General features: G+C 38.9%; 3 protein-coding genes and 1 long non-coding RNA gene across 4 annotated transcripts; 3 read left to right on the forward strand and 1 right to left on the reverse strand.

Annotated features, from left to right (window-relative positions):
• The first annotated feature begins 1,440 nt into the window (after positions 1–1,440).
• Positions 1,441–10,318, forward strand: LOC146234403 (uncharacterized). Its single transcript, XR_014741791.1, has 2 exons — positions 1,441–3,437; positions 8,658–10,318. It is a non-coding gene; the product is annotated as an uncharacterized LOC146234403 (long non-coding RNA).
• A 3,070-nt stretch (positions 10,319–13,388) lies between these two features.
• Positions 13,389–16,221, reverse strand: LOC146234404 (uncharacterized). The gene is made up of 6 exons (XM_084689000.1): positions 15,995–16,221; positions 15,675–15,891; positions 14,777–14,991; positions 14,542–14,686; positions 14,161–14,270; positions 13,389–13,974 (listed from the first exon to the last, which is right to left on the reverse strand). The coding sequence occupies exons 1-6, from the start codon at positions 16,208–16,210 to the stop codon at positions 13,663–13,665; spliced, it is 1,215 nt and encodes a 404-aa protein (XP_084545126.1). The 5' UTR covers positions 16,211–16,221; the 3' UTR covers positions 13,389–13,662.
• Positions 16,222–18,841: 2,620 nt separating this feature from the next.
• On the forward strand, positions 18,842–22,641 carry LOC146234405 (uncharacterized). The gene is made up of 4 exons (XM_084688518.1): positions 18,842–18,871; positions 18,998–19,018; positions 20,157–20,243; positions 20,949–22,641. The coding sequence occupies exons 1-4, from the start codon at positions 18,842–18,844 to the stop codon at positions 21,633–21,635; spliced, it is 825 nt and encodes a 274-aa protein (XP_084544644.1). The 3' UTR covers positions 21,636–22,641.
• A 3,537-nt stretch (positions 22,642–26,178) lies between these two features.
• On the forward strand, positions 26,179–27,342 carry LOC146234406 (myb/SANT-like DNA-binding domain-containing protein 3). Its single transcript, XM_084689965.1, has 2 exons — positions 26,179–26,747; positions 27,065–27,342. Exons 1-2 carry the CDS (start codon positions 26,333–26,335, stop codon positions 27,262–27,264), a joined length of 615 nt encoding a protein of 204 aa, XP_084546091.1. The 5' UTR covers positions 26,179–26,332; the 3' UTR covers positions 27,265–27,342.
• Positions 27,343–27,923: the final 581 nt, after the last annotated feature.

Below are 27,923 nucleotides of genomic sequence, written 5' to 3' on the forward strand. Positions count from 1 at the left end.
GCAAAACACTGGATTTAACCCGTACTGGAGAGAGTTGTGGGAGACGACAGTGATTGGTCAAAGTTGCGGGAAAATTGTGGTGATTGGTTAAAATTGCAATGTTGCGCTTAATTCGCAACATCGCAAATTCCTGGAGGGTCTGTAAAGTGATGTTAATTTAAAGATGTTTACAATTTTATCTAAACCCTGGCCTACAATCAAATGTAATAACAGCAGACGCTCTTACCCAGGCAAGTAGGGTGACGTGCCTTGCCCAAGGACACAACGTCATTTGGCAAAAATATAAGAGCTATTCATTTTTTTTTTATTATTCTTCAGTCAGGCACTATCCATTTAAGTTTGAACAATGTTATATAATGACAACACAATAACATGCAACTAATGTTAATAATTTTGATCAACTGTTCAGTCCTGTTAACATGTTAATCATATAATAATAAAAAAATAATGCATAGCTCCAACCAGCGATGCGTGTTCGTCTGGAACATTGTGAACAGTGGAACAATTTATATGGACAATGTCATAAAGTTTCAGAATGTTTTCACAAATGGGGTGGAAATGCCATCATATACAAAATGCATATGTGACCTGTAGCGCCACCTACGGGAGATTGTGGGCCCTTTGTAGTTTGGGAGTTACTCCTGTAGTTGCAATGTTCATGAGCTTTATTAGCTTCTTAGCTTTGTCCAAATACATCTTACTGATATATTATAATACTCAAAGGCAAAACTATGCATAGTAATGTAGACAGAAGCCATCTTGAGGTGTGTGATCTAATGTCATTCTTTTACATGCTACCCGACCCTCTATTTACACCGGGGGTGTTTGAAAATCGAACTGGGTTCGAAAAAATGTATGCCGCCAAATTGCTTTGAGAAAATAACGTTGCTGACGTGCAAGCTTGCACTCTCTGGATACAAGTAATTTTTGTTTTTGACGGGTGAATTAATTGCACGAAAAAAAGTCTGGTGTGCAAAGGCCTTAAGACGTTTGAAATGGATGTCTTAAGCCGTGGATGTCTTAAATGGATGTCTTAAGACAACTAAAATTTCAGGTTGACACAAAAGGCTTTCTATAGTGGTTTGGCTCCTCAGCATCTTGTTTTCCAAAGTTAAAGGCTGTTAATCAATCCGAAGAACGCTAAAGGCCACTTTCACGGACACAGGGAACGCCCTCTCCAACGTGAAACGCCCTCTCCGAGCCCCTCGGATAGCTCTACGTGTATCTCCTGTATGGAACGCCAACTGTGCCAAAACGTCTGAATTGTCGTTCACGTACAGACATGACATTTTAACGTGTACAGACGGCAATGTTTGACGTCTGTACACGGCCGTTTAACGTCTGTACACCAGTGGCGGTTCTAGACTAATTTTACTGGGGGGGGCAAGGGGGGGCCAGTGTTTAATCAGAGGGGCACATTAAAATCGGACACAAATTATATTTAAACATTAAATACTTCAATTTTGCTTTACATTAAAATCATACAAACGGCTCTGGCTCTCCCTCTTTCAGCTCCTCAGCTCTCTCAATACCTTGATATGTTTCTCTTTACTTTAACTTTTGTATTTACTGGGGGGAGAAAGCCTGCAATTTTCCTTCCTCGTTTCATGAAGACTACTAGAAAAAAAAGCTTTTTATTCTGTCAGCTCAGGGGGGGCCAGGGAGATTTTTACAGGGGCACTGGCCCCTGTAGGCCCCCAGGTAGGAACGCCCCTGCTGTACACGTTTTTGACGTCTGTACACGGCCGTTTTAACGTCTGTACAGGTTTAAAATTGGGTGCCACCTCTTCATTTGTTTTTGAGGGGAAACCAGATAACAATCATTGCAAGAGAGAAAACCTGTCCTCACTCAACCATCTTGATTGAATTAAGGTTAAGAAATAGGCTAATAAATTGGCAGCGCCATTATCAACAACTGTAGCCTATTTTGTAAGCTACTGAAAAAATAGTTACGTTTGTATACTATATCATATTTGCATTTCGAAAAAGGTATACATTTAAGTTTGCTAAAGTGCCCACTAGATGGCAGTGTGAGAGCACAAAAAGTAAGAGCAGAGCCTCTGGTCAATGTGCTGGGTATATCCAAGGATAAATTGTGGCGTAACAGCAAGCAAAATAATATTACAATGAAACAGGTTAGGAATACACAGCGTTTAAGGCTTAGAATTGCGAAACATTATTGGATAATTCATATCCACCTTATTCTCAGGGGGTCTACTGTAGAAAAGATTATGGGTGCAACTTCCGGTGAGCAGCGGAAGTTGCGGTTTACTATACGTTAGTCCCAGCCAGCCGTCAACAGTGATTCTAAAGTAATTTCATCTGTAATTTAACTAAAACTGGTTTGCTTTTAAACATATATTGTCATTAGGGTTCCTCCGGTAGGAGGGAACCTATTGTTTTTGTTAGTATTCTTATTATTAGGGTTCCTCCAGTAGGAGGAAACCTATTGTTTTTGTTAGTATTCTTATTATATTCTTCCGCAAAATGGCCCAATAGCTCAAAAAGTCCTGGACCCAATTTGTTTCCAATTTGGCCCAGTGATACAACAGGTCACTCATTACTCCCAGACAGCTAGTGGCCCATGTGCGCCCCTTAGGTGGTGCTATAAAACACGCCCAAAGTCTACGTGATTTCCCCAGCGCCCCATTACTCCAAAATGCCTGAAAATTGGTATGCATGCCTTATTTCTCATGGGGAACAAAAAAGCCTCAAGGACCCATATTGTCAGACTTTTCTTGTACTGTCCAAATTTGGTACAACCTTCAAAACCCTTCTCCTCATGAATCATTTATCCAATCGACTTGACATTTGTTCCAGATGTATAAAATACATGTTTTTATAAATGGTCAAATTGAATAAGAAATGCAATACAAAATAGCTGAAAGGGGTGTATTTATGTAAATGTCCACATTACCTCAATATCTTTTTGTCAATAAATCTAATATAATTTTGACTCATAGTTTTTCAAACCTAATAGGGTTCAAGATGACATCACTCTGAAGTACCGTAAACAATTTAACCTTGGTATGTCTATATATGATTGAATTCAATTGAATTGCTCCGCAGCGCACGCTCCAAATTGTCACAGGCTCATCCAGCTCCTTGACACTAGGGTGACCACCTGTCTCGCTTTGCGTTGTGTTGCACAGCATTTTCACCCCTCGTTCCACACGTTGCATATTGAAAATGCTGTGCGATACAGCGCAAAGAGGGACAGGTGGTCATACTACTTGACACATGCGCGAGCTTGGCGAGACGCACACACATTCTTTCTGGAAATGGTGTGCTGACCAAGCCCCACCCTCGGTCTTTAGCTCCTGTTTCATTCCGCTTCCAATCGCAGCTCGCCGTTACGAATATAAATTCTTTTTCGGCAGCCATTGTTGTTTTCAACTGGCATCACCTGATAGCCGGTTTGGAGGCAGCCACGTTCGGTAAGTCCTATTTTTACACATTTTAACCTTGAATCAATGATTGGGTTCGTGAAAGTACACTACTCTTGAATTATGGTGAAGGTTTGAGTACTTTGAGACCTTAAGATCGTGAGTTTGAAGTGACGGAAAACCGAACTCGAAAAGTAGTTAGCTTTTTCCCTCAGTGTAATTACTGAATCATGTAGCATCACGGCGAATTCATCAAAAAGGTAGAGGAGGGCAGCTTTTAGGAGAACAAGCAATTCCCCACAGACCTGTCGGCTCAGAATTTTGATTTGGCTCGTGAAAGTCTTTGTAATAAGCCTATGCACCAGGGAGACGGCATAGGCGGCAGCCATGTTTTGGTCGCGTCATGTTCACAAGTTCACCATTTTACAGTTCGGTCGACACCAAAATTGTGTTTGTTACCAAACCTCGAGGAGGGAAGCCTTTAGGAGATGTAGGAATTGTGCTTGTAGCCAGATGCTCCGATTATTTTTGTGATTTGTGGAAAACTTGCAAGTGGAGTGAGACTGCGTCCCGGGGGTACATTGTTTTGACTTTACTTAAGTGACAGACTCGGCTTGCTCACTCACTGGCAGTGTGTAAACGATATCGTAATTCACTAAATTCTAGTCCTAAAACGTCAGGGAGGGCTGCTTTTTGTAGACAAGAGTCTACTGAAGATACCCACTCACAGAAATATTTAAGCCTAATCTTTTACATTTATGTAATTGAATTGCATATAGAATTTCCATTCATTTACATTACATTAGTTTGAATTTAAACAAACTAATAAACTTAATATGATTTGTATTGGTCAATGTAATAAAACGTATTAGTTTGAAATGCATAAAAGCAGGTTTATGTTAATAAAGACGATTTGTTTGAAATGCATTATAGGCAGGTTTACAGGATAAACCCTATTTATTCAAAATGGATAAAATGCATGTACTTTTTATAAATTCCCTAAGGATGTTAAATCCCGTAAAAAACTGGCAGCTGCGGTTGCCTGAAATCTATTGTAAAAAATATGGTGGAAATGTTCTTCTGTTAACAGTATAATTAAAAGTGAACTGTGACATTTACAGTAAAAACTTGCAGTTTTGGTTGCTACAAAAAACATTCAAGATTGGTATGAAAAGCAAATACTTTTTTATTTACATTTATTCATTATTTAAATAGCACAAAGTCAATACATACTTTGGACGTTTGCTTCAGCTTGCAGAACAAACATTTTGAATGATTGCAATCTTTACCCGAAAGTCACATATTCAATAACCTTAAGACAATTCTACAGAATGGATTAATGAACCAAATTCTTGGGTTAGGCTTTGTTTTGGACGGGGGGTGGGGGGTTCGGACAGACCTGCCCCAACTGCAAAAAAAAAGGGAGGAAACACTGCACAAGTACACATAAACATAACTATTGCTAGAGCTATCCTTTTCTAAACCAAACACTACAATATAAAGGAAAACACAGGTCCATTCCAACCTATTGAGTTTACAGGCTTACGATATACAGCCTGCTGTAAAAGCATTTAGGACACACAAAATGCTATAACTTTTAACAGTGATATATATTCTCAGGCTTAACATATTTGTATGCATCTTTACCCCAACTGATGTTCTGGGCATTGATGGTTGTTTGTTGTGTGGTCAAGGCCAGAGATAACATCTGACGCACTCTCCCTAGTACGCTACATAACTGTTGGCTGCTCAAATACCATTAGTTTTAAAGAATAGAATATCTTTTCAAGGAAATTTTTTTTGTACAATGACTATAAAGATATTCTATTCTACTAATGGTATGGTACTATAAAGAATGAAGAAAACCATAAAATACATAAAAACATGTCTTCACTGTGGGAATCTGAAGGCAAGAGAAAGAGAGAGTTGAGTATTGGGGGGTCAGATGGCTGAGCGGTTAGGGAAGCGGGCTATTAATCAGAAGGTTGCCGGTTTGATTCCCGGCTGTGGAAAATGACTGTGTACTTGGGCAAGGCACTTCACCCTACTTGCCGCAGGGGAATGTTCCTGTACTTTCTGTAAGTCACTCTGCATAAGAGTGTCTGCTAAATGTAAATGTATTGCACTACTCAAGTCATTTTTTGATGAAGAAATTAAAATCTAATGAGGCCTGTTGCTAAAGACATAAGAAAGTCAACAAAAAATAAATCATAAATACATAAAAAAAACAATGTGCCAAGATTTTTTAACAATGTGTCTACATATATATATGGTGAAGGGCTGTAGCATGGGTCAACATAATTATGACCATGATTCGTCATTAGGCTCCTTAACATCACTGCAAAAGAGCTGCAGTTCCTGTGCAGACAGGAGAACCTAGCAGAACAACCATCTCTCCATTGTAGCCAAAGCCCTCCTGAGAGGTCACGACAGCTAGTCAGACTCGTCAGATCAGAGAAGTATATTAACATCGCATCGTTTGAGTATCGTAAAGTCGAGACTTCAGGACCCCGGGTTCTGGACTGGATGGAGTGCTACAGAGATGGCGTTCAGCTAGGTTCTCCTGTCTGCACAGGAACACTGAAACTATGTAGGAGTGTCTCTTTTTAGTACAGGTTTACTGTGCAACACTAGTTCACTCCATACATACACACATGGAATAGTACAATTCTAATTGTCTATAGCTGTACTGTGATTACAAAAAAAAAAACTGTATTGGTTGTAACAAAACCAGGCTGCAACACCACTCAGTCCTGGAATGTAGAGTCTACAATGTACCATGTTCTCTACTCATACTGGAACACAAGGGAGAGAAGGGGTGAGGGGGAGAACGATAATGTCTCTTCACTGGCATAGCTTTGTTTTCCAGCTATGAGCCTTTCTTGACGGTTCACTCGCATCCAGCTCCATGATTATTTTTGAAATGTCTTTAACGTGTAGCGGAGCTTTGTAGGGTAGTGCATGTTCAAGGTAGCCTGACATTGTCAAACTCTTAATTCTATAATACTGCTCCATTGGGCTGTGAGTATGGGGCGTGTTTCAACCGAACTCTGAAAAAATTGCCTCTCCACTCAATTGGATAGATCTACAACCAATCAGAGCAACGTAGTATGTTGTTTGTTGAAAACAAATTCAACCCAAGCGCTCTTTGGTGACGTGTGGTTGATTTCGTTTCTGTTGATCATCTGTCCATCATCGTATGAAACCCGCCCTGACAATTGATTGGTCCGAACAGCTCTTGTTCGGACATAGTTTTTCCCCAACCAAGCGACCCCAGATCCAACTTCCCGACCAAATTATTATGTGGGCGGGGCTAAGTTCGGCTGGCATCCAGGATATGTTCAAGGCATAAAACAGCCCAAATAACATTGCAGAAGCAATGCACTCTCAAGATCTTGAAGCACCATCACACCCTCGAAGACTATCCTGACATCAGAGGGTTCTGATGTACTGCTGGCAGTGTCTTTCACGACATAGATCCCCACTGTCGTTCCATCTATGGCACAGAGGAAATCGTCTCAGCCATTTCCTGCTGAAAATTAAATACAATGCAATTCTTTAATGATGGGTTCAGCATTTTGTCACTTGGCTTGTAAACAATCCAACAGGGTAATCATTTCAGGTCGGAAGGTGTTTTCTCTCCTGTGTGTGTTTGAATGTTGGTCTGTATGTGTATGAACACATTTTAAAAACTCCCAGACCGATTTGTATGAAAATTGGTGAAGGAGTGTAGCATGGGCCAACATAATTTTGACCATGATTCTTCATTAGGCTCCTTAACAATCACTGCAAAAGAGATGTAGTTCCTATGCAGACAGGAGAACCGAGTAGAACAACCATCTCTCCAGCTCTCCATCGTAGCCAAAGCCCACCTGAGAGGTCACGACAGCTAGCCAGACTCGTTAGATCAGAGAGGTATATTAACATCGCATCGTTTGAGTATCGTAAAAGTCGAGACTTCAGGACCCCGGGTTCTGGACTGGATGGAGTGTTACAGAGATGGTGTTCTGCTAGGTTCTCCTGTCTGCACAGGAACTGCAGCTGTTTTGCAGTGATTATCTCCAATGTATGCACAAGAACACTGAAGCTATGCAAGTGTCTTTTTAGTACAGGTTTACTGTGCAACACTAGTTCACTCCCATGTTAATGCTTAGCTATAAAAATAGCATTTGCATTCGCCTGACCAACAGCTGAGTTAGCTAATAGCTAATCCTAAATTTGGAGCCGGGAAAACCTACACGTATGTATATATAATTTGAACAATACTTGCTAGGAGTCTCTAGCTCAGGCAACATACTGTACTCTATGCTCCTATTTTACTGACGCCAGCCACAAATTAGCCACCCTATCTGAAGGTTCTAGAATCGACCATGTGAGACTTAGAGCTAGCTATCAAACTAGACCAAAATGTTTGGTATCATGACGGATTTACTGGATTAAATTGTTCAAATATGAGGTACAGTATTAACTGCACAAGTAAAACATAAGTAAGAACATGGATTACAAGCAGATATCTTACCGTTACAGACCAAAAGTCACGATCCCGGCAGGCAGGGCTGAGTTGAAATGGTGGAAAGAAAAACCGTTGGGAAAGCGCGAAATCTGACGTCATTTCCACCTCAAAACGATTTTACTTCCCGAAAATTGAACGTAAACAAATCTCATACGTTTTAACCACTTGAATCTTGCTTGTGTCTCAGTTAACCATATTTAAAACATTATAGTATATTTTAATTGATTATGTTTAATATATTTAAGAATTAATAGAATTATGCTAATTCTAAGAAATTCTAATGAATACATTTTGAGACAATGACTATTTAAATAAAATCAAATAGATATAAATACTTAATTATGAAATATGCCATGATTCATTTCTGTGAGTGTGTATATAGGATCTTTCAAAACAAGCCTATTTCATTTGTCATTTCCCTGAGAAAGCGACCTACGTTAGCCAGGCTAGTTTCACTCGGTCAGCCTGTTTAAAGGTCTCTGACAGTCAGAATCACTGTTTACAGGCAAATGTCGAGCTGGTCTTTGGTCAGATGTGTATATTGACCAGTTTAGAGCTAAATACTCTTGCCAGAGCCTGGAATCGAGCCAAATGTTTGGTGTGACTTTTCATGGCCGGGTCTACATCAGTTCAACACATTTGGAGTATTTGAAGTAATGCCATTGCATTTCACAGTCAAAACTGTAGTTTATTTCAAGTGTAGATGTCAAAAGCTTCATTTTTCACAGCTGACATGGATCCTTTCTTGACTATTACAGGTCTGGAGGGTCATGCAGAGGCCTGCTCAACAGAGTTCAACAGAGGATGCTGAGAGAAAAACTGATCCCTTGCTTGACTACCCCCCTCTAGCTGGACAGAATCAGAATCAGGACAGCTTCTCTTCAGCCCTGACCCAAGGACAGCTTCATCCAGCTGGCCTGCCCTGACTGACTGCCTGCAGGCCCTGCTTGCCCCTGCCTGCAGGCCCTGCTTGCCCCTCCAGAGACAGACAGTCACCCCACAGACACAGTAGCTCTGCAGACTGCTCTTTTGAGGACAGTCTAAATGTTTAATCCTTTCCATGTCCCAGCATGCCAACCTGCTGACTTTTAGTGTCTTAAGTAATGAAACCAGTTCAAGTTATAGACTTTTGACTTGAATCCAATGATTAGTCATCTGATTAAAAAACACTCAAGAGAAGTGCTGCTTCTTGGATGATTTGTGCTCCACATTAGTACATCTCACACATTTGCCTTTATTTCCATGGGATTCATGGAATTGCTAGTTTCTGCTCCACCATCGTGTAATAAGAAATATAATTTAGGACAGCAATTACATTGTTGTGCTATCCTTTCACATTACACACATTTAGTCAATGTTCTTAAACTCAACCGATTGTTGTCATTTTACCATACTGTTCATATTGAACAGACATCAGTGTTTGGGAAGATTACTGTATATTTCCACTTTTGATTTGTATTTCCATCGTAAATTTGGTCTTTAATTTCAATTGGAAAATTGTATTAAAATGTCTTAGTCTTAAATTTAACTTGTTTACACCTGTAGACACCCTGTGAAGCCCCAAGCCCCCGCTCCAGAGAGGTGCAGACATTAAGTTAAACATAGTTATGCCATAAGAGTAGAATAAAAAATAGATACTAAATGTGTAAATGGATGTTACACTCAGTTCTCTGAGTTGGTGCATGTACGTTTAGGCAAAGGTTGTCTTTTAAACCTTTAGGTTTAAAAAGAATTCAGATTTGATTGGAATTCTCTCTTTTATACATTTATAGTTGGATTTGACATTTAACAGCCATTTAATTCATTAAGCAGCGTCAGCGCTCTTGGGTACCCAGCATGCAGTGTGGCATGTCAAAAAACGCCAAAACTTGTGGAAAATAGTTTGGTTACAACAGCTATGCAAGTGTTTTCAGTTGTTGCGTTCGTTCAGTTAGATGTTTGTAATATTGTTGTTTGTTAGTTAAAATAATCCTGTTGGTCACCCTGAGAGTGCATGTTGTGTGGTTTAATGGGAAGTGAGAGTCGGCTATTGTACATCAATATCCGCAAGGAGTTGATCATGGGCTGTGCCATAAACCTTTTGCCAATGACGCTATTCTTGATCGTAAGTTGACTGTGGTTCTGGAAGCGGTCTTCAAGCCATCTTTGAGCAATTCTGGAAACAGTATTGTGAGCAATGTGGTTTGTCTGTGAGGAAATTTTGGGTTGTCATCTAAACCTCATGCGTCCGCTACAGCATTTCTGCTTTGGCGTGACTTGCGCTGGGAGGGAGGTAAACGGCATGGATTGGGATAGTGTGCGGGCAGGTGTATTTTTATATAGGGTGAAACGGAATGAGAAATGTCTGAAATGGGTCGATTTATGTAAATGTCCACATTGCCTCAATATATTTGTGTCAATAAATCAAATATCATTTTGACTGATGGTTTTCAAACCTTATTGGCTTCAAGATGACATCACTCTGAAGTACCATCAACAATTTCACCTTGGTATGTCAAAACATGATTGAATTTGAGTAGTTAAAACTTTGGCTGAATCTAACAACTCTTACCACAGAAGAAACAGCTTACTTTTTTATACAGTAACTGAACATGACAATATTCAACACTGAGAATAACTCAATGGACAGGGACAGTGACCTGCAAAGTATAATATTGTAGGTTTGAATCCAGCCATAGTCTTTTAGCCTGTCTTAAATTGGAATATCTGTTTAGTTAAACAGGATGACATTATGAAATACCATGTGCAATTTCACGCAATTCCACTTTGAAATGTCGACCGCTTCTTAACCTTTGTCCCGAAAGCTGACCAAAGCTAATCCTTTGGCCTTTCTACTCTTCCATTCTCAACAGTTGGTGTGTAGCAGAGAGGACAGAGAGGCTGCCTTGTAACCTTTTGCTCATGAGTTCAAATCCCCATTCAGCCTATTGTTGTTGGCCAAACATGAAGTTGTTTTGCTTCTACATTGTACATTTTTTGCCATTATGCGGAGGAACCCACATTTCTACTTGCAGTTATATTTAGGGTTCCTCCGGTAGGAGGCAACCTATTGTTTTTGTTAGTATTCCTATTATTATATTTCTCCGCTAAATGGCCCAACAGCTTAAAAAGTCCTGGACCCGATTTTTTCCAATTTGGCCCAATGATACAACAGGTCCCTCACTACTCCCACATGGCTAGTGGCCCATGTGCGCTCATAGGTGGCGCTATAAAACACGCCCAAAGTCTACGTGATTTCCCCAGTGCCCCATTATTCCAAAATGCCTGAAAATTGGTATACATGCCTTATTTCTCATGGGGAACAAAAAAGCCTCAAGAAACCATAAGGTCCGCCATGATAGATTTAGCTGTACTATCCAAATTTGGTACAACCTTCAAAACCCTTCTCCTCATGAACAATAGATCGAATTGACTTGACATTTGTTACAGATGTGCAGAATACATGTTTTTATAATTGGTCAAATTGAAAGAGAAATGCAATACAAAATGGCTGAAAGGGGTATATTTATGGAAATGTCCACATTGTCAGTAAATCTAATATAATTTTGACTCATGATTTTTCAAACCTAATAGGGTTCAAAACGACATCACTCTGAAGTACCATAAACAATTTCACCTTGGTATGTCTATATATGATTGAATTCAATTGAATTGATCCATGGCACGCGCTCCAAATTCTAATAGGCTCATCCTGCTCTTTGGCACTAGGGTGACCACCTGTCCCACTTTGCGTTGTGTCGCACAGCATTTTCACCAAGCCCCCAGCCCTCGACTCTCGGTTTGAGGCAACAGTCCCGGTGGATGTGATGGTATTGCATTTCCGATTTTCTACCCGACTCGTCCGGTCGTTTTTATTCTATTAACTTCAGTCAACATATCTATCTCCCCCAATACTTTTTGTTTGATTCTCGAACCTGGCTCATACTACTAGCTTTTTCATAGAATAATTATTCCTGATTTTTGCTAAGATTGAAACCAATCCGAAATGGGTAAACTAGCAGCCCATTTATTTGCTTACGTCAAGAAAAGTTGCCTGGTAATGTGCTCGCGGATACGAACAATGAACGAGCACAAAAGGGAGCATCAGCAAATCGCTGATTTACCTGAGCTGAATGAGAACAAGGAGAAAGGATTTGATAAACTACAGATGCCTGCCTTTATTTTAGCATGTTTTACAAATGGTTGCACATCTTTGAAAGTTGTTTGTAGAGTTAATTTCAGCTATTTTAAAGCAGATTTAACCATTTTGTAATGAACATTATTATTCTCATGGCATGACAAACGTAATAATAGCCTAATATTATTAGTTATAATATCGTGGCATGTTAAGGCATCATTATATATTGTTGACATGTTATTCGAGGCAAAGACAAAGATGAATAAATCATGTCTGATACGTCAATATTGTTATGGTTGTTATATTGTTAGAACTTTAAGTCAGTTAACACCACAACGATGGCATTAACAATAAGCTAGTAATAGTAAACAACACTCATCATTATAATAGTAACAAAGGTATAGGCTTAATTTAGCTTGCTTTGCAAAGCTACAACAACGACAGAGCCAGATATTCAAGTTTACAGTTTATTTATCCGACACAATACATAAGCAGTTCAACTATAAACACGAAGCAAAAAGAACAACGTATAGGCCCTGCACGTATAATACTACAGTGCTAATAGTATTGATTTTCGTAAAGTTCACATGTAGGCTATCTGCTTCTTGATCGGACTTGTACCACATTCTGACAGTTTTCTGCAATGCCTGAGCTCCAGCTCACAAGCTTGCGACTGGTAGGAACAAGCTTCTGCGCAAGACCGGACGAGTCGGTCTGGAAAGATGGCGCGGTCCATTTGGACCTCTTGCTTGCCTCACTGCGCCACTGAGCACTTTTCATAGAAATGAATGGGGACGCCATCTTGGAAGTCAGAAGTAGCTGTCTCTAGTTATATTAACTATGATTTTCACCTTTGTCCCGCACGTCGCATATTGAATATGCTGTGCGATACAGCGCAAAGAGGGACAAGTGGTCAACCTACTTAACACATGCGCAAGCTTGGCGAGACGCACACACATCCTTTCTCACTGCAAAAATGAACCATCTAAATGCAAGTAAAAAAATACCTAATTTGAGAAGATAAAAACTAAAAACAAGTTAATTTATCTGCCAGTGCAGTAAGATAATTACACTTGGTAAGATTTCTTGAAATAAGAAATTATCTAGGCATTAGAAAGGTGATAACTCTTGTGAAATGAGTGGTAAAACACTAATTCCAAGCACTGTATAAAGTCAAATAAACTCAAAATAAGATGCCAATTCTTCTTTCAGTGTTTTTTCCTTTCTTAATTTTAGTTAAAAGTTCTTAAAAGCAGAACCACTAAACAAGATTATTTCTCTTAATTCAAGACTGTTCATTATTAGCTTGTCCAGCTTAAAATGAGACAAAGCATAAATAAAATAAAGAACACAGTTCATTGTCAACAACAATTTATTTAGTTTGGGGTTTGAAACAGTGCCTTTTAACACACTTGTTGCTTTTCAAAATAAGTAACATTCAAAAACACTTTTTAGTGCAACATTTGCGGCACAAAACATGCTTTGAGGATCAAAGAAAAAGGCAATCAGTGAATACTTGAAAAAAAAGAATATTCTCCAACAGTATAAACTCTCCAATACTCCCTCCCACACGCACACATTAGATTTAAAAGTACCTGGTCAGTGAAACTGTTGGTGCCAGTTGTAGTTTAACACCTTGAACACCTCTACTTCCCAATAAAATCTTTCCATTCTGCGATGGCTTTTTTGTACGAGTTTGTCATGTCTTGCTCATGAATAGAGTCCTGTAATATTTCTGTCTGGATGACAGAGAGGAGGGTTGCCACACACTTTGGATAGGTAAGATGCAGAGTGTAGTAGTAAGCCATTAGATAAAGCAAACCTTCACAAAGGTCTTCCTTGGCAAATGTGGTGATGGGAGTGGTTCCAAATGTGACAAGACAGCGGTACCCATCAAAGAGCAAAACAAGGGTGGAGAGTGGTCTCTTCTGAAGGTAGATGGTGGGATCTTCTGTTGGCTAATAAAAAGAAGAAAGAAAAACCCCCTGAGAAATGGCTTTAAGGATACAACAGAAAAACCATAAAACACCACTATGGTGATATATGAAAGCAAACTTTTCAGTTTTAAACAGTGGTGGCTCAAAAAGCCTTTTTTGTGGACACGCCCCATGATTGTTCAACAATTGTTGTGAACAAACTCTCACCTGAAGGACATGAAGCAATGCCTCACTGGCATTTCCCAACTTCTTCGGTGGTGCAGATGTTGAAGGAAAGAGGGTGGGAAGTGCCCTGAACAGAGCTATGGCATATTCAACTGGAACAGAACAAATACAAATGGTCTTATTTCCCCTTTGTAACCATGGCTATTCATCTTGGTCACATTGTTATTTTGTCACCATGAAGAGTATTATCACTTTGGGTTTATTTATTCAGCCTAACATATTGGCAACATACACAATATCCATCGCACCCATCTAGAAAAATATCTATACTATTCAAAAAGCACTCCAAATATATTATTTTTTCCTTATCACACCCATGGAACCAGCTACAGAGTATATTAGAGAAACAACAAAATGCCGAACCTGCTTCCAGATTCATAGGCTTCATCACTTTCTTTGAAACACCGTAAAATTGCACCTTGGCACAGAAGTCTTCCCATCTCTTCCTTACTCCGTCTATGAATGTGTTGTTGTCCTTATCCAGGACTCTTCGCAGCTCACTCATCACCTGTAATGCATCAAACCTGTGTTCAAAAGGGTTCAAACCTGCAACAATGATAGTTTTTTGATGAGCTAAAATAACAAATGAATTGCTTACGTGATGAAGATCCTTAAAACATGGGTAGGCATCGCAGTTTTTTGTTGGCCTGTCCTCTTCTTTCATGGCATCACTGTCGATGAAGGCTCTTCTTGATTCAAACTCAAGGTCAAGGATTTGGTCGACCGCATCTTTGTTGGGTTTTGTTGTTTTCTTGAACATCTCCTGCAGAGTTCTATAATGTCTGGCCTGCATGATCGGACTGTCTTTTTCAACTAAAATGGAGAACACAAATCAGTAATGGGTATCAAACATGTCAATCTGAATGATAATACAGGTTTCTGTCAGCAGGTGTAACAATTAACCAAATTAGAGATTAACCAATCGTGACTGGAATTGGCTGCTTTATTTTTAGCACAACCAGTCATGACAGGTAACTCGTTGAGGACATTTATTTTGAGTAGTGTCTGAATGACCTATATCTAATGCAATTTTAAAGGAAATTAGTTAAGTAATTTAATGAGTTATGTTTTATTGATAACATACATTTCTCCAATAAAGAAAAGTAAAACAATGTTTGTGTGTGCTGTCAATTATAGTTCTTAGAAAGGAAATCTAAATCAGCAGGTCAGACTTTCTTCCTAAGAAATTGCAATTACTGCATCTCTAATTTTAATTGCAAAATATATTGATAAACAAAACCACCTTACTGTAAATTCCCACCTGACACAAAACAATGTTATGCATGTTTTAAATTAAGCAACATATGCCCGTTCTGCTTTTTAGAGAGCCAAATGGATGAAATCAAATGAGAAATCATCTGTAACAGCTAAATATATCAAAACTAAATCAGAATGAATCTAAAATGTCTGTATAATATCATGATAGCCAAAACTGTCAGAACATTTCCTAGTCTTATGCCCAATATTATTGTCAACATTACACAATTCTAACTTACGTGAGCTTTGGTCATCATCAGAACTGCTCCCAGATGTTTGATGAAAACTAATCGTTGATGCACCACTTGAGTCTGCATCATTTTCTTCTCTGTCACTCGATGAGAAGTCAAAGCGACACCTTTTCTTTGTCTGGCCCCTCTCTGGTGTAGGTCCCTGCTTCTTTTGTGGGGACCTCACATTCTGCAGCCTCTTGTTAAGACAGTTGTTAATGCTCACCTGTGGTTAAAAAAATAACATAAAACAATTGTTATAATTACATGTCAGTCTAAATACATAAACGAACAAAGAAACACATTTACCAGAAATGTAAATCACTTACATGTTTCATAGTTTTGTCTTTATCCAGTAGCATTGGGTAATATTCCCCAAGTCTTCTAGCCATTGAAGTAACTTCATGCTTGGAAGGGTACTGGACCTCCTTTCCTTGCCCACTGGCTCTCAAGATAGAAATCATGCTTGTGACGGTGTTCCTCACCAGTCTGCATCTCAGCTCTTTGGACATGACACAGTCCCCTTCTCTGCCAGTGCGGGCCATCTCAAAGTAGTGCTTGCGACTTTGTTCCAACTCACTGTCTGTATAGACCACATATTCTGGAGGACTGGGAAGCTGCAGGGTCTTCTTTGGACTTTTCATTACCAAAGGAGAAGATGTCTGGGGGCAAATTGGAGGCACTCCTCTAGGTGAAGACACTGTTGCTGCTTCACCAGGGCCAGATTTGTCTGTTAAGGCAACATTCCCATCCTACAAGATAAAAGCAAGATAAAAAGTACAACGGTTAAACAACAGACTCAGTTAGAATCCACATGTTGTGCTAGATATTTTAGAGCAAAGTAGGTAACCAGCTACCTCTGGGTTAATAAGAGCCCAAACTCGTTTCCTTCTAAGAAAGTGTTCTGGACCAGGGAAAAGGTCTCTCAAATCATCACGACTGAGGGTGTGGACCAAGGCCTCATCAATATTGGCAGCTACAAGACAATACAATATATATTTTTTTTTAATAAATAAATAAAAATAATTTGTCTTCATATGTTTTTTAAATGAGAAATGTACTGGTATTTAATGACAGGTGAAAGTATATTTTCTAAATCCTCTAGTATATCTTGTCCATGCCTAAGAGTAAATTGAATACAATTCAGACATGTGGTGTCTTGAAATTGTCAAAAAGTTTACAATAATTTTGTTTTGAGATCAGTGTATTTAATTACTTATCTGACAACACACATTATTAAGCAGCTTTTAACACCTAGACACCATATCATTCAAAATTGATGCTGTGACATCATCCAAATTATCCATGATTGTCCCCTTTAGGTTCCTCTTCTAGCTCCTTTATCTGGAAAAAAAATATGAACTATTATTAACAACTATATTTACTCAGAGTATCGAAATGCAAATGTAGGCTACCTATATGTTGACTTCAGTTATTACATGTAATGATATACGCCACAAGGAGGCGCTGAAAACAACCGATGCGTCTACGGTGGCAGTTGAGGTGGCTGGCATGTACTACAAGCTACTGTCACGTACCACTCGCTACACTACAGTACAGTACAGTTTCGGTTCTAACCGCTTCTGCCGTGGTGTCTGCCACATGCAATGGTGCGTTCAAAAAATGTCAATTAAACAACTGAAAAAAACGCACATTGAATGCAGTCTGCCAGCTGAATTGATGTCACGTTAGATAGGCTATTAACAAATATGTTGTTTCGCATCAGTTCATTGTTAACAGAGCAAGGGACAGAATGTAATTTTTTTGAACGGCACCAGCTGGGGTTTCGCATGACACAAAGTCAGTCAGACTGAAGAAAAAAAACGGTGTTCGGTTAGCACTTCTTTGGTCATTAATGTAAGGCAGTTATCCAGAGAGCTTGAGCAACGTTTTCCCTCAAGTTTGGTGAGCTAGCTAGTGTTAGCCAAGTGAATATAGCTGGCCATGACTTCGTGCCTTAACCCTTGTGCTGCCTTCGGGTCACATGACCAAAAGGTTCATAACGAACCATCGTTGTGTTTACCCAATTTTACCCAATACAAAAGCAAATTAAAATAATTTTCTTTTAACCGTCGCAATGTGGGGGGTCTGAGACAGCCCAACGGTTAAAAGAAAATGCTTCACTTTGTTTTTGTATGCGGTAAAGTTGTCGCAAACGAAGGTGGGTCACAATGACTGATGGGTCAGAATGACCCGAGGAGAACACAAAGGTTAAATTACCATAGAAATTACTAGTAGTACTGTAGCTAGCTAGGAGTAGCATTAGCAAAAGTTCTCCCTGCACCGTGCAGCACTGAAACCAAAAAGTCAGCTTATGCTGGATAAATTTGCTAGCTTAGTATCGCTGCACCACGGTGCAGCTTTCTTTATAACTCAAATTCAACATATTTTTTTATGAAAAAGCCTACCTCGTTTCGTGTCAGGTTGTAGGAGTAGTTGGCTCGTAGTGGCAGGATTCAATCCAAAGTGGCGGTTTCTTTCTACGTAAGAGAGTACAGACGTGACCACGGGAGTAGAGGGGATGTATGTGCGTAATATATCCGTTTAAATGAAAATATGACAAAATGACAATCAAAAAAATCAAACATATGTTATAACAAATATATGTAATTCAAATCCGCTTTTTCATCGCCGATTTGCATAACTATATATGTACGTTACACTGTGTCTTAGAATGACCCCCCTGCCTTCTCATTTGGTATCGACCAAGCCTATGAGCAAGGCCGCTCGTGCCCGCCAAAGCCCGCCATGAAGTCACAATTCCCCTGTCCGGGGCCTATTCCTGTCTGCAGGTGTGGATTAAACATCGCACTCTCTTTGTGCTACGTGTAGTTCGCAAGTATAATATTTTTGGGGGCCTTGCTGTGTCACCAATTCTTGTATTAGTATTGTATTAGTCTGAAACATTAACTGTCAGCTTTCATTAGCTAGCTAGATAGCACTTTTTGGACTAACTATGGCTTGCTGGAGGTGTTATTTGCTTTGTTTTTGTTGCCTTAACATTAAAGTCTCTCTTGAGCCATATAAACTCAGCACATAGTCGAAACCCAAATTTCCGTGTTATATGCGGAATTGATGGATGTACCGAAGAATACCGAGTATACAACTCCTTCTACTACCATATCAGACGCACACATACTCTGTATCTTGCAACTGGACACCCACCCACAAGATGGATGACAACAGCTACATCTGAGCCATCTAGGGTAGGAGGCGAACATTTTGATATACCAATTTTTTCTGACTGTGCCACTCAAACAAGAGGGATGTAAAGGACCAGCAGTGAAGTCAACACAAATGTCAGCCCAAATGAAGGATTTGAGGATTTTCAGATTCAACATACTGATCATCAGGTAAGCTTTCACTTGTATCTTGAATATCTTGCATGATGTTAGAATTGTTGCAAAGGACTGATGGTTTTTGCCCACTAAAGGTGCGTTCACACTGCAGCGACGCGATGCGAGCGACAACATGTTTTCCATTCATTTTCTATGGAGCCAGGCGAATCGCTTGCGTGGTGCATTGTGGGTAGCGACGCGACGCAACAGAGTTGAGATTTTCTTAACTTTATGCAAATGAGGAGCGGTTTTCGCTAGCGATGGCCAATCGGGGTGTTTTCTTTCTCGTAACGTAGCAACCATGGTAAACATTTCTAGCTTTCTAGGTTTCAAGGTGGAGGAGAAACTAATCGTTTGTGTGGCTGCTTACCCAGTCCTGTACGATACATAGCTGTATTCGTACAGAGATGTTAATTTAAAAAAAACGAAGCATGGCACAAGGTTGCTGAAGTTGTTGGTGCTTGTACTTTCTAATTCAGTTTATTGACATTACGTAACTTTGTTCTGTAGTAACTAGCTAGCTAGCCCGGCTGGGACTCCCTATCGTATCGACAGATTAGCAGAGACTGAGTAATATAATAAAACGTTGTTTACACATGTCAACATGTATGTCTATTAAACAGTTTTGTATTTTGATCGATGTTGCGAGTACGTAAACCCAAGTCTGCACACTTGGCCATGACAACTACAACAGTGACTTAAGAGAACTACATTCTACATGAATCTGTTTGAAACACCCCCGAGCGTGGTGCACTGTGGGAAGGCAAGCGATTTGCGTCGCTGCAGTGTGAACGCACCGTAAGCCTGTGCACATGAACAGCCCTTTTGCTGCAGCTGGGTCATGCCGTTAGTGCATGCACCCCTTATGGCGCCACTCGGTACAGCCAATCAGGGTGCAATCTGGGGATGCTCGCGCTGACAGTACCCAGTGGCGGGAAAAACGGAGTAGTGGACTGCCTCGTTTATGGTGCGGACATTTGATTTATCGTGTAGAGTGCAAAACCGTTCGTGTGTGTTCAGATACACAAAACCATCCCTTCTCGTTTGTTAAAAAAATAAATAAAAATACTGATGTATAGAAGGACAACCAGAAATATATAACACTTTGGTCAGAAAGACTGAACTCTTATTGTATATTAACATGTCTTTACAGGAATGTGCTGGTGCATTCCATGAGGCTCTTACTAGACGTGCAGCAGCATTTGTCATTAATGTCCGGGAACAATGCCACCTGTCCCAGGTATTACCCTACCATAACTCAGTGCTAAAATGTATGTTGACACCCTTTTTAATTCACCTTATTAATTACAACTTTAATAATATTACATTTCAAAAGTAAATTTAAATGGTAAAAAATGACCCCTTTCTACATTTTAAAACTATGGGTCAGTTTATAATCAATCCCATTGTCATTGCAACAACGGTCAATTTTTTTGAAAGGAATAGAGGAAGACTTCTCCTTTCCATCTATTTCTTCTGGCAGTCTATGGTCTTGCTAGTGGATACCAAAGGGTCAATCAAAAGACATCGGGGCGATTATTAATAATCTATTATTTTGTGTCATGCACTGTTCATATTCAATAACGTGATTGTGCTGAAACAGATTGGTGTTTTTTTCTCAAGGTTTAAATTTGACTTTTTGTTTGGTGTCGTCTTCACTAAAGCCAAAATGTGTATAAACAACAGACATAGCATTTTTCTTTGCGATATGGGCAAGATTACGTCACTTAGAGGATCTGAATGTCAGTTTTGATACATTTTTTATCAATGCCCAGCCCTACTTTTATCCCAAAAATGTACAAAATCAAACTTCCTTAGATCTGTGGCTATTTTTGCATGAAATCTTGTAAAGTGGATTTACTAGTGGGGTTATGCTAGTTCTAGGTTATGGACAAACAGAATGTATCTTATACTTTAATGTATTTTTCCTTTTTTTATGTTTCAGAGGAGCGTCAACAGTATTGTCTCTGGAGTCCAGCAGTATCAAGCTGCTCTTCTGTGTACCTTAAGGGACAAAATGAAGATGATCCTCGAAAGACCTTCTGACAGTATGGAGCAGTTTCAAGAGGAGGCACTGGCAACATTGGACAATTTTCAGGATCCTTTCTCCATAATGGCCACTTCATACATGCAGGACAGAACCATTCAGAAGTTTTTCAACCCAATAAAACCAGTGGAGGTACTGATTTCTCAAAGAGTTTGTAGCGTTAAGAAAGGACAATCAAGAGTTCTTGCAATCAAAAACAAATCTTTTTACTATGTACCCCTAATTAAGAGTCTTGAACAGTTGTTGTCAAACCGCAGAATTTTTGATATGATCAACACCGAACCACTTAGCTGCCACAAAGATGGGTATTTGTATGACATAATTGACGAGAGCCTTTTAAAATCACACCCACTGTTTTCAATAAGACCTTCTGCTTTACAGGTGATTTTGTACACTGATGAAATAGAGATATGGAATCCCCTGGGGTTGCATGCTTTGGTGAATAAATTACTGATGGTTTATTATACTTTAGGAAACATAGACCTCAAGTTTTGGTCAAAACTTGCTGCAATCATACTCCTTGCTATAGCAAAAGCTACTTATATTGATGAGTACGGTGTTGATGTTGTTTTGCAAAAAAATTAATTAACATTAAAATTATGAAGACTTACATTACAGTTTCTGTTGAACAGTATTGAGAAAAATGAATATGTTCAATTTGTTTTAGACTTGATTGAGATAGTTCAGATAATATTTGCCCCTGTGTAATCTACACAAAGTGTATTGAGACTGAAACAGATGATTGAACAGCATCTCAAACAGTTTAAGCAACTGTTTCCTGAGAATAATGTAATTCCTAAGCAACATTACATGCTGCATCTCCCTGCTCAAATTCTTTCTCTGGGCCCTTTGATAAGGCATATGTGCATGAGATTTGAGTCCAAGCACTCTTTTTTCAAACAGTGGTCATCTAAATAGAACTTTAAAAATGTCTGTAAGTCACTTGTTAACCATAATCAGCTTTTTGAATGTTGTCAAAATGAAATGGGCAATGAGCACCCGATTTTTGTTCATGTGAGAGAATTGGGTCCTGTCTCAGAAGTGACAAATATGGATTACATCACAGAAAAGACTAGAGATTTTTTGGGGATCAATGGCATTCAACATGCAGTCAGTGTTAAGTGGCTGATTCTCAATGGTAACAAGTACATCCGTGAACAGTCTTTGATAATTACTAATGCAAATGAGACAGTACCTGTTTTTGGACTTATAAAAAACATTTATGTGATAGACAGTTTATTGTATTGTTTTGAATATCACCTTTACGAGACTCTGGGTTGGAATAGAGATCTTTTGGCATTTGAAGTTGCTGTACCTAATCTTGCACAGGCCACAGAGTTCCACGATGCTGAAAAGCTAGTTGATTATACATCATATAATGCAATTACTTTTTAAAACAATTTGTATGTTTTGACAAAATATAACCTTGATGATGTAATTGCACTTAAAACTGGAAATGAATGACCATACTGTAAGTTTTGGAAGGTCGGTGGTGACTTGATATTGATAATATAATTTGTTACGGCTTGTAAATAAATGTGTTGTTGACACAACAGCAGTATTTGGAATAAATACAATATTGACTTGTTAATTTTGCAGTTGTTACTGGGCAGTCTTGAAACCATTCTAACAGCTATAAATAAAACAATTAAAATACCTCAAATGCTGTCTCTAACAGTAAGCTCTCTCTTGGAAGTCGCTTTGGATAAAAGCGTCTGCTAAATGAATAAATGTAAATGTAAATGTACATGACTTATTGAAGATGTGATCATAATTACACATGTGCATTCCACAACGTTAAACTTTTGTTGCTGTGTTATTTTAGTTGCAACCCTGCAGTGGCAAACGATTGTGGGAGCAAATAAAAAATAAAACCATAATTCAAAACGGTAAGCCAATACTTGTACATATTTTAAGGCCAACAAGTACAAGGCTGAATTGCATGAACTATGTATGTATGCCGGTATGTATGCCATATGTGGTTGCTGAATATTGATCCAATATACCATTTACTTTCTCAAGTGGAGGTCCAAGATGATCTCTGTCTGCCTGCTCATTTTGGGGGTACACTTTTAAGTTGTGTTTAGCACTTGCAACACAGATGGCGAGAGTGTGTGAATGTGTGGCTGTAATTGAAGTGTCTGTGGTGACTTACTAATGGTGGTGGTCTCAACACAAGACACAAGTCCTTAAAGTGCTCATTTCAAATATGACTCAATTGATTAAATTGCTATGGTGTTAAACTCAGCAGGAATAGGAATGTCTTCCTCCCCCTGAGCCTAGGGCCTCCACTTCAAAGCCAAGACAAAGACACAAGCTATAAGCAATGAACCTTGTAATAGTCAAATGGACACCTTCAACTTTGACCAAGTGTGCCTTGGAAAGGGACAATGTTCTTTTGTTTCAGGTTGGAGCAGACAATGTGAGGGGCCCTGTATAAAAAAAAAAACCTGGAGCTCGATTATAAGAGGCTTTTAATAAAAAACAAGTCTGGAGACAGAAAAACTGGAATATGAGAAGAGATAGTAATTGACTGAATGAATGACACTAAACTTGATTACACTGACATATTTTTCTGTGTTCCTAGGGAAGGGAGAACACATGAGGATGTATTTGTTAAACTTTGTTCTACGTTTTGGTCTTTTTAATACCTTTTTGTGGCTTTCTTGTTGTGCCTTTTGAATCTTTTCTGGGGGTTTTCACCACTTATCTCTTTCAATGTCCTATTTATTATTTTTGAAAAATTGTCAAATATTGTTTTCATTACTAGTTTCCTGTAAATGTATGTTTAAATGAGCAAATGATTAGGAAAATATGATAACATTTGCATACATTTCCAGAACGGAAATCAGAACATTGAGTGAAAAACATTTTGTCAACATATTAGAGTCCAAAGTTTTTACAAAGGGCACTTTGGAAATCTCTTTTTCATCACTACATTAATCAGAATATGGTGGCAACAGCCAATAAAGAAAATCCGTTGCAAATTGCGCGGCAGACCGAGTTCTTGCTCAGGTTCTTTGCATCACCCACACTATAAAAGTACCCATAGCGAAATAACGAAACGCTATGCATACAGTCTGTGGGACTGAGTGCACAGCTTCAATGTGTCGCATTGGCAACATACGGCTCAAGAAGCTGGCAATATACGTAATTCCCTCTGCTAAGAACCTATATCTTTCAGGATGATACTCATGAGGGAATGCGAAAGGGTTTTGTCAGTCTCCAAATGCTATATTTCTTCTGAGTGCACCTCTGACTATCCGCGTACCAAGCTCCACAGGAACTTCTATGAATGGTGACGACATTATCGTCAAGAATGAGTTAGTGGGCGGGGTTTTTATACCGGTTGATCTCTGATCTCCAACTTAACCTGCTCCCGACCAGGTTAGCCGTTCAGCATGTGTTACCATGGGGATCTACCCCGGTAACAAGTGATCCACCGTCGTAGTACAGAAAATCCTGGGATGAACCTGAAGTTACCTCGCTAACACCAAATCGTGTTTGGTAGTACAGGCCCCAGAACTTGTATTTATAAGCGGAGAATCTTTGATGTGTGATGGTATTCAGTAAAAATGCAGATACTAAACCCCTGGTTTTTAAATTGGTTCTAATTTCACTAGAGTGAAATTAAGTGAAGAGATGGTAAACGCTAAACAGGTGTTGTTCAAAGAAAAAAGTTGTGCCAGCGCGAGCGGTTTGTTTGATTCTAGTTTGAGACGCACGCTGATAAATAGGCTATTGTCTATATTTGAGTTGATTCATTGAGTAAAAACTATGGGTAATTGAGAAAGTGAGAAGAGTATTACATTCAACCATATAGTAACTACAAAATATGAAAATGAAATATTTTCATTAGGGATCTATGGGTCCGCAAATGTCAATTCGAGATCCGTGCATTATGCATGCTGAGGGCAAAGGAATTCTATATTATATGCTTTGATAAGACTGTTGAGAAGTTAAGGAGTAAGGTTTTGTGTCTTACGGGTTACATTATTAAATTGCGGGTTTGAAAAAGACAAAGGGAGCATTTTGAGTTATATTTTCTTTTTGTCTTAAGGGCATTGTTTGGCTGACATGATTACAGAGCGTAATACTGACATGAGGGACGTAGGTCTAGGAGCAGTTTTAACCTATCTACACATTGATTTCATGAAACAAAATTATGATATAGATAGTATAAAGTAAATTTAAAAAAAAGTTAACGTTATTTTATTTTGGTTTGAGTAAATGTGAAAGATTGAGGAAGTGATTAGATGGTTCCATAAAAGATTGGTTTAGAGTGGATCATGGAAGGTTATGAAATGAAACGAGAGAATGTTTTCCGGATGTGAAGAGATGATTGGTTTAAACATTGATATGTAGAAAAGGAAACTATGCATATACTTTGAAAGTATATGGGCAAACATTTTAAGTCAAAATAGTCAAATCAAGAGTTTTGATAAAGGTATTAGATGCATTTTGGTTAAAAATGAGAAAGAGAAAATATTTACAATGTATTTTTATTTGGAGTTTAATTTCAATTTGGTTGTAAGTTTTATTTCAGATTTTTATCAGAGCCTGGCATACTGTTTGAGATACATAGTTAGGCTGTGATAATGTTTTATAAATAAATGGTATTAGTGCATGAAGAGGATTATTATAACATTCAGTTCTGAAATAATTTGGCAAGACTCATCAAGTCTGATGAATTGTGGTTATGATGGTTTGAGCTGATTGGCTTTTTTTTTTTTTGTCACACCCTAAAAGGGTGTGAAAGGAGGGATTTATATTTATTTTAATATCCACTTTAAATCCTCAAATGGGTTCTTGATTTCAATATCTGTGTTTAGTCATTGTTGTCCGACTGTTCACATTTCATTTGACTCTGTTACTGCTTGATCATGGGAGATAAGGTGATACTGGGACTGTAAGGCTGGGTTGCACCAACATGGATTAAATTAATCCTGGTTTAGAGTTAATCTAGGGTTAGTAAATCTATGTTTAAACTGGTTTAGAATTAATCAGAGATCTGTTGCACATCTTAATTTTAACCCTGGATTAGCTAAACTAGTTTAAACAAAGGGTTAAAACAGGATTAGTTTATGTTCAATGTCCGCCATGATGGATTCCGACGAAATGTAAACAAATGCACAACGTAAATTAATGCATGTGCTCTTTTTCCTAAACTAGCTGCTTTTTGAATAAATGCCGTTACTGATACCGTTAGTTACCGTTTATAGCCTAGGCTACCACTACAGCGGCTATAATAACCTCTGTTACAAATAGCGAGCAAGCTAGCTATGGCACGTCAAAGATGGTCAAACTTTTCAACATTTGAAAAGATGTTGCTGACTGAATTGATGGAGGAGTTTGGGGTAATAATTGAGGACAAGAGGACTGACAGCAGTACTCTAGTAACGAAGGAGCGGAACTGGGTCCGGTTAGCTGAGCGCTTCAATGGCTCTAACGGTATTAAAGAGACGAGGGACAGGGCGGAACTTAAAGCCTGCTGGAAAAACCTCAAGGCTAAAGCCAAAAAAGATGCGGCGGAAGAGAGGCGTAGCCAATTTCAAACCGGCGGAGGACCACCAATCAATGTTACGGATCCTCTGTCAAAGAAGATAATTGACATGATCCCGCAGCAGATTTCCCCCCTCCCCAACCCCTACGACGATGACGGCGCATTAGATGACAGTACAGCCACAGAAGCTGCAAGTAAGTAACTACAAACTTCAACGCTGTTGGTTGCAGCAATAACGTGACAAAAATGTCAAAAATAGGCTATAATTTTGCCTACAAAGCATTTGTTAGAGCCTATGTATTACTGTACATGTTAATCATTTTCAAATTGAATAGCACATCATACTACAGAAATAACAGTTCCATGTTCTCTTTAGTAGCCTATGGTAATTTATTAAATTTGTTATTTCTTATGTCATTGGACCTCAAGAGACCTCAAGAGTAAAGTGCATTGTGCATATACAGTTGTAGGTAGCTTCCTAATGTTTTATATGTTTTTTTGTTTTGTCCAGCTGACACTATCATCGTACTGGAGCAAGTGGAGCCTCATGGAAATATCAAAGCAGCAGCATCACCTGTGAAGCCCCCTGCTAAGCACCCTAAGCTTAACTCTCACCAGGAGCTTCTCACATTAGAGAAGGAGAGATGCATGCTCGACATTGAAAATGCAAAAATTAAAAAAGATGTCCTGTTCTACAGAAAGAGGTCCTAACTCTTCAGAAGCAGAGGCTACTGGATCTAAGCCAGTCACAAGAAATAGAAAGATTTTTGAATGAATTCTGAAACTGAAATTGTGTAATGTATTTATTGGAGTAAAATGTTTCTTTCAATCAAATTGGCAGTCCCCTTGTCTTGCTGTTCTTATTAGTTCCTCCCTGTATGGATGAGAAAGTAAGAAGCATATTAGTTAATAAGTATGGGTTAAGGTAATCTATTGTATAAGTGCACATATGAATCAAAATATAACAATATACTGCCAATACTGACCTTAATTATGCTGCAAAGTGGTTTTCAATCAGTGTTCTCCTGACAGCATTTCCATTTGCATTTGCAGCATTCTGCACTTGAGCATCTTCCAGATCATCCTCAAGTGGGTGCTTATCCTCCTTGGGTAGCTCATCTCCTACTCTCTTCCCAAAGTTGTACAAAACAGCTACTGCAACAATGATGGTCAGGGTAGTGTCCAGTTTTGTGCGGAGTCCCTCCTGTATATGTGGCACTGTGTATTAAAAGACAAAGGATTATTTGACCCCCCCTTTTTAATATTTATGCCAAAGTCAACAAGCTAAACACAGATTCTGTTGTATAATATATCACAAGGTATATTGAAAGGGTTACATTATTGATGAACGCGTATTCACCAGCAGAGGG

This window comes from Hypomesus nipponensis, chromosome 23, assembly GCF_054491055.1.
Source record: "Hypomesus nipponensis isolate SF chromosome 23, ASM5449105v1, whole genome shotgun sequence".
In the NCBI taxonomy this organism is placed as follows: Eukaryota; Metazoa; Chordata; class Actinopteri; order Osmeriformes; family Osmeridae; genus Hypomesus; species Hypomesus nipponensis.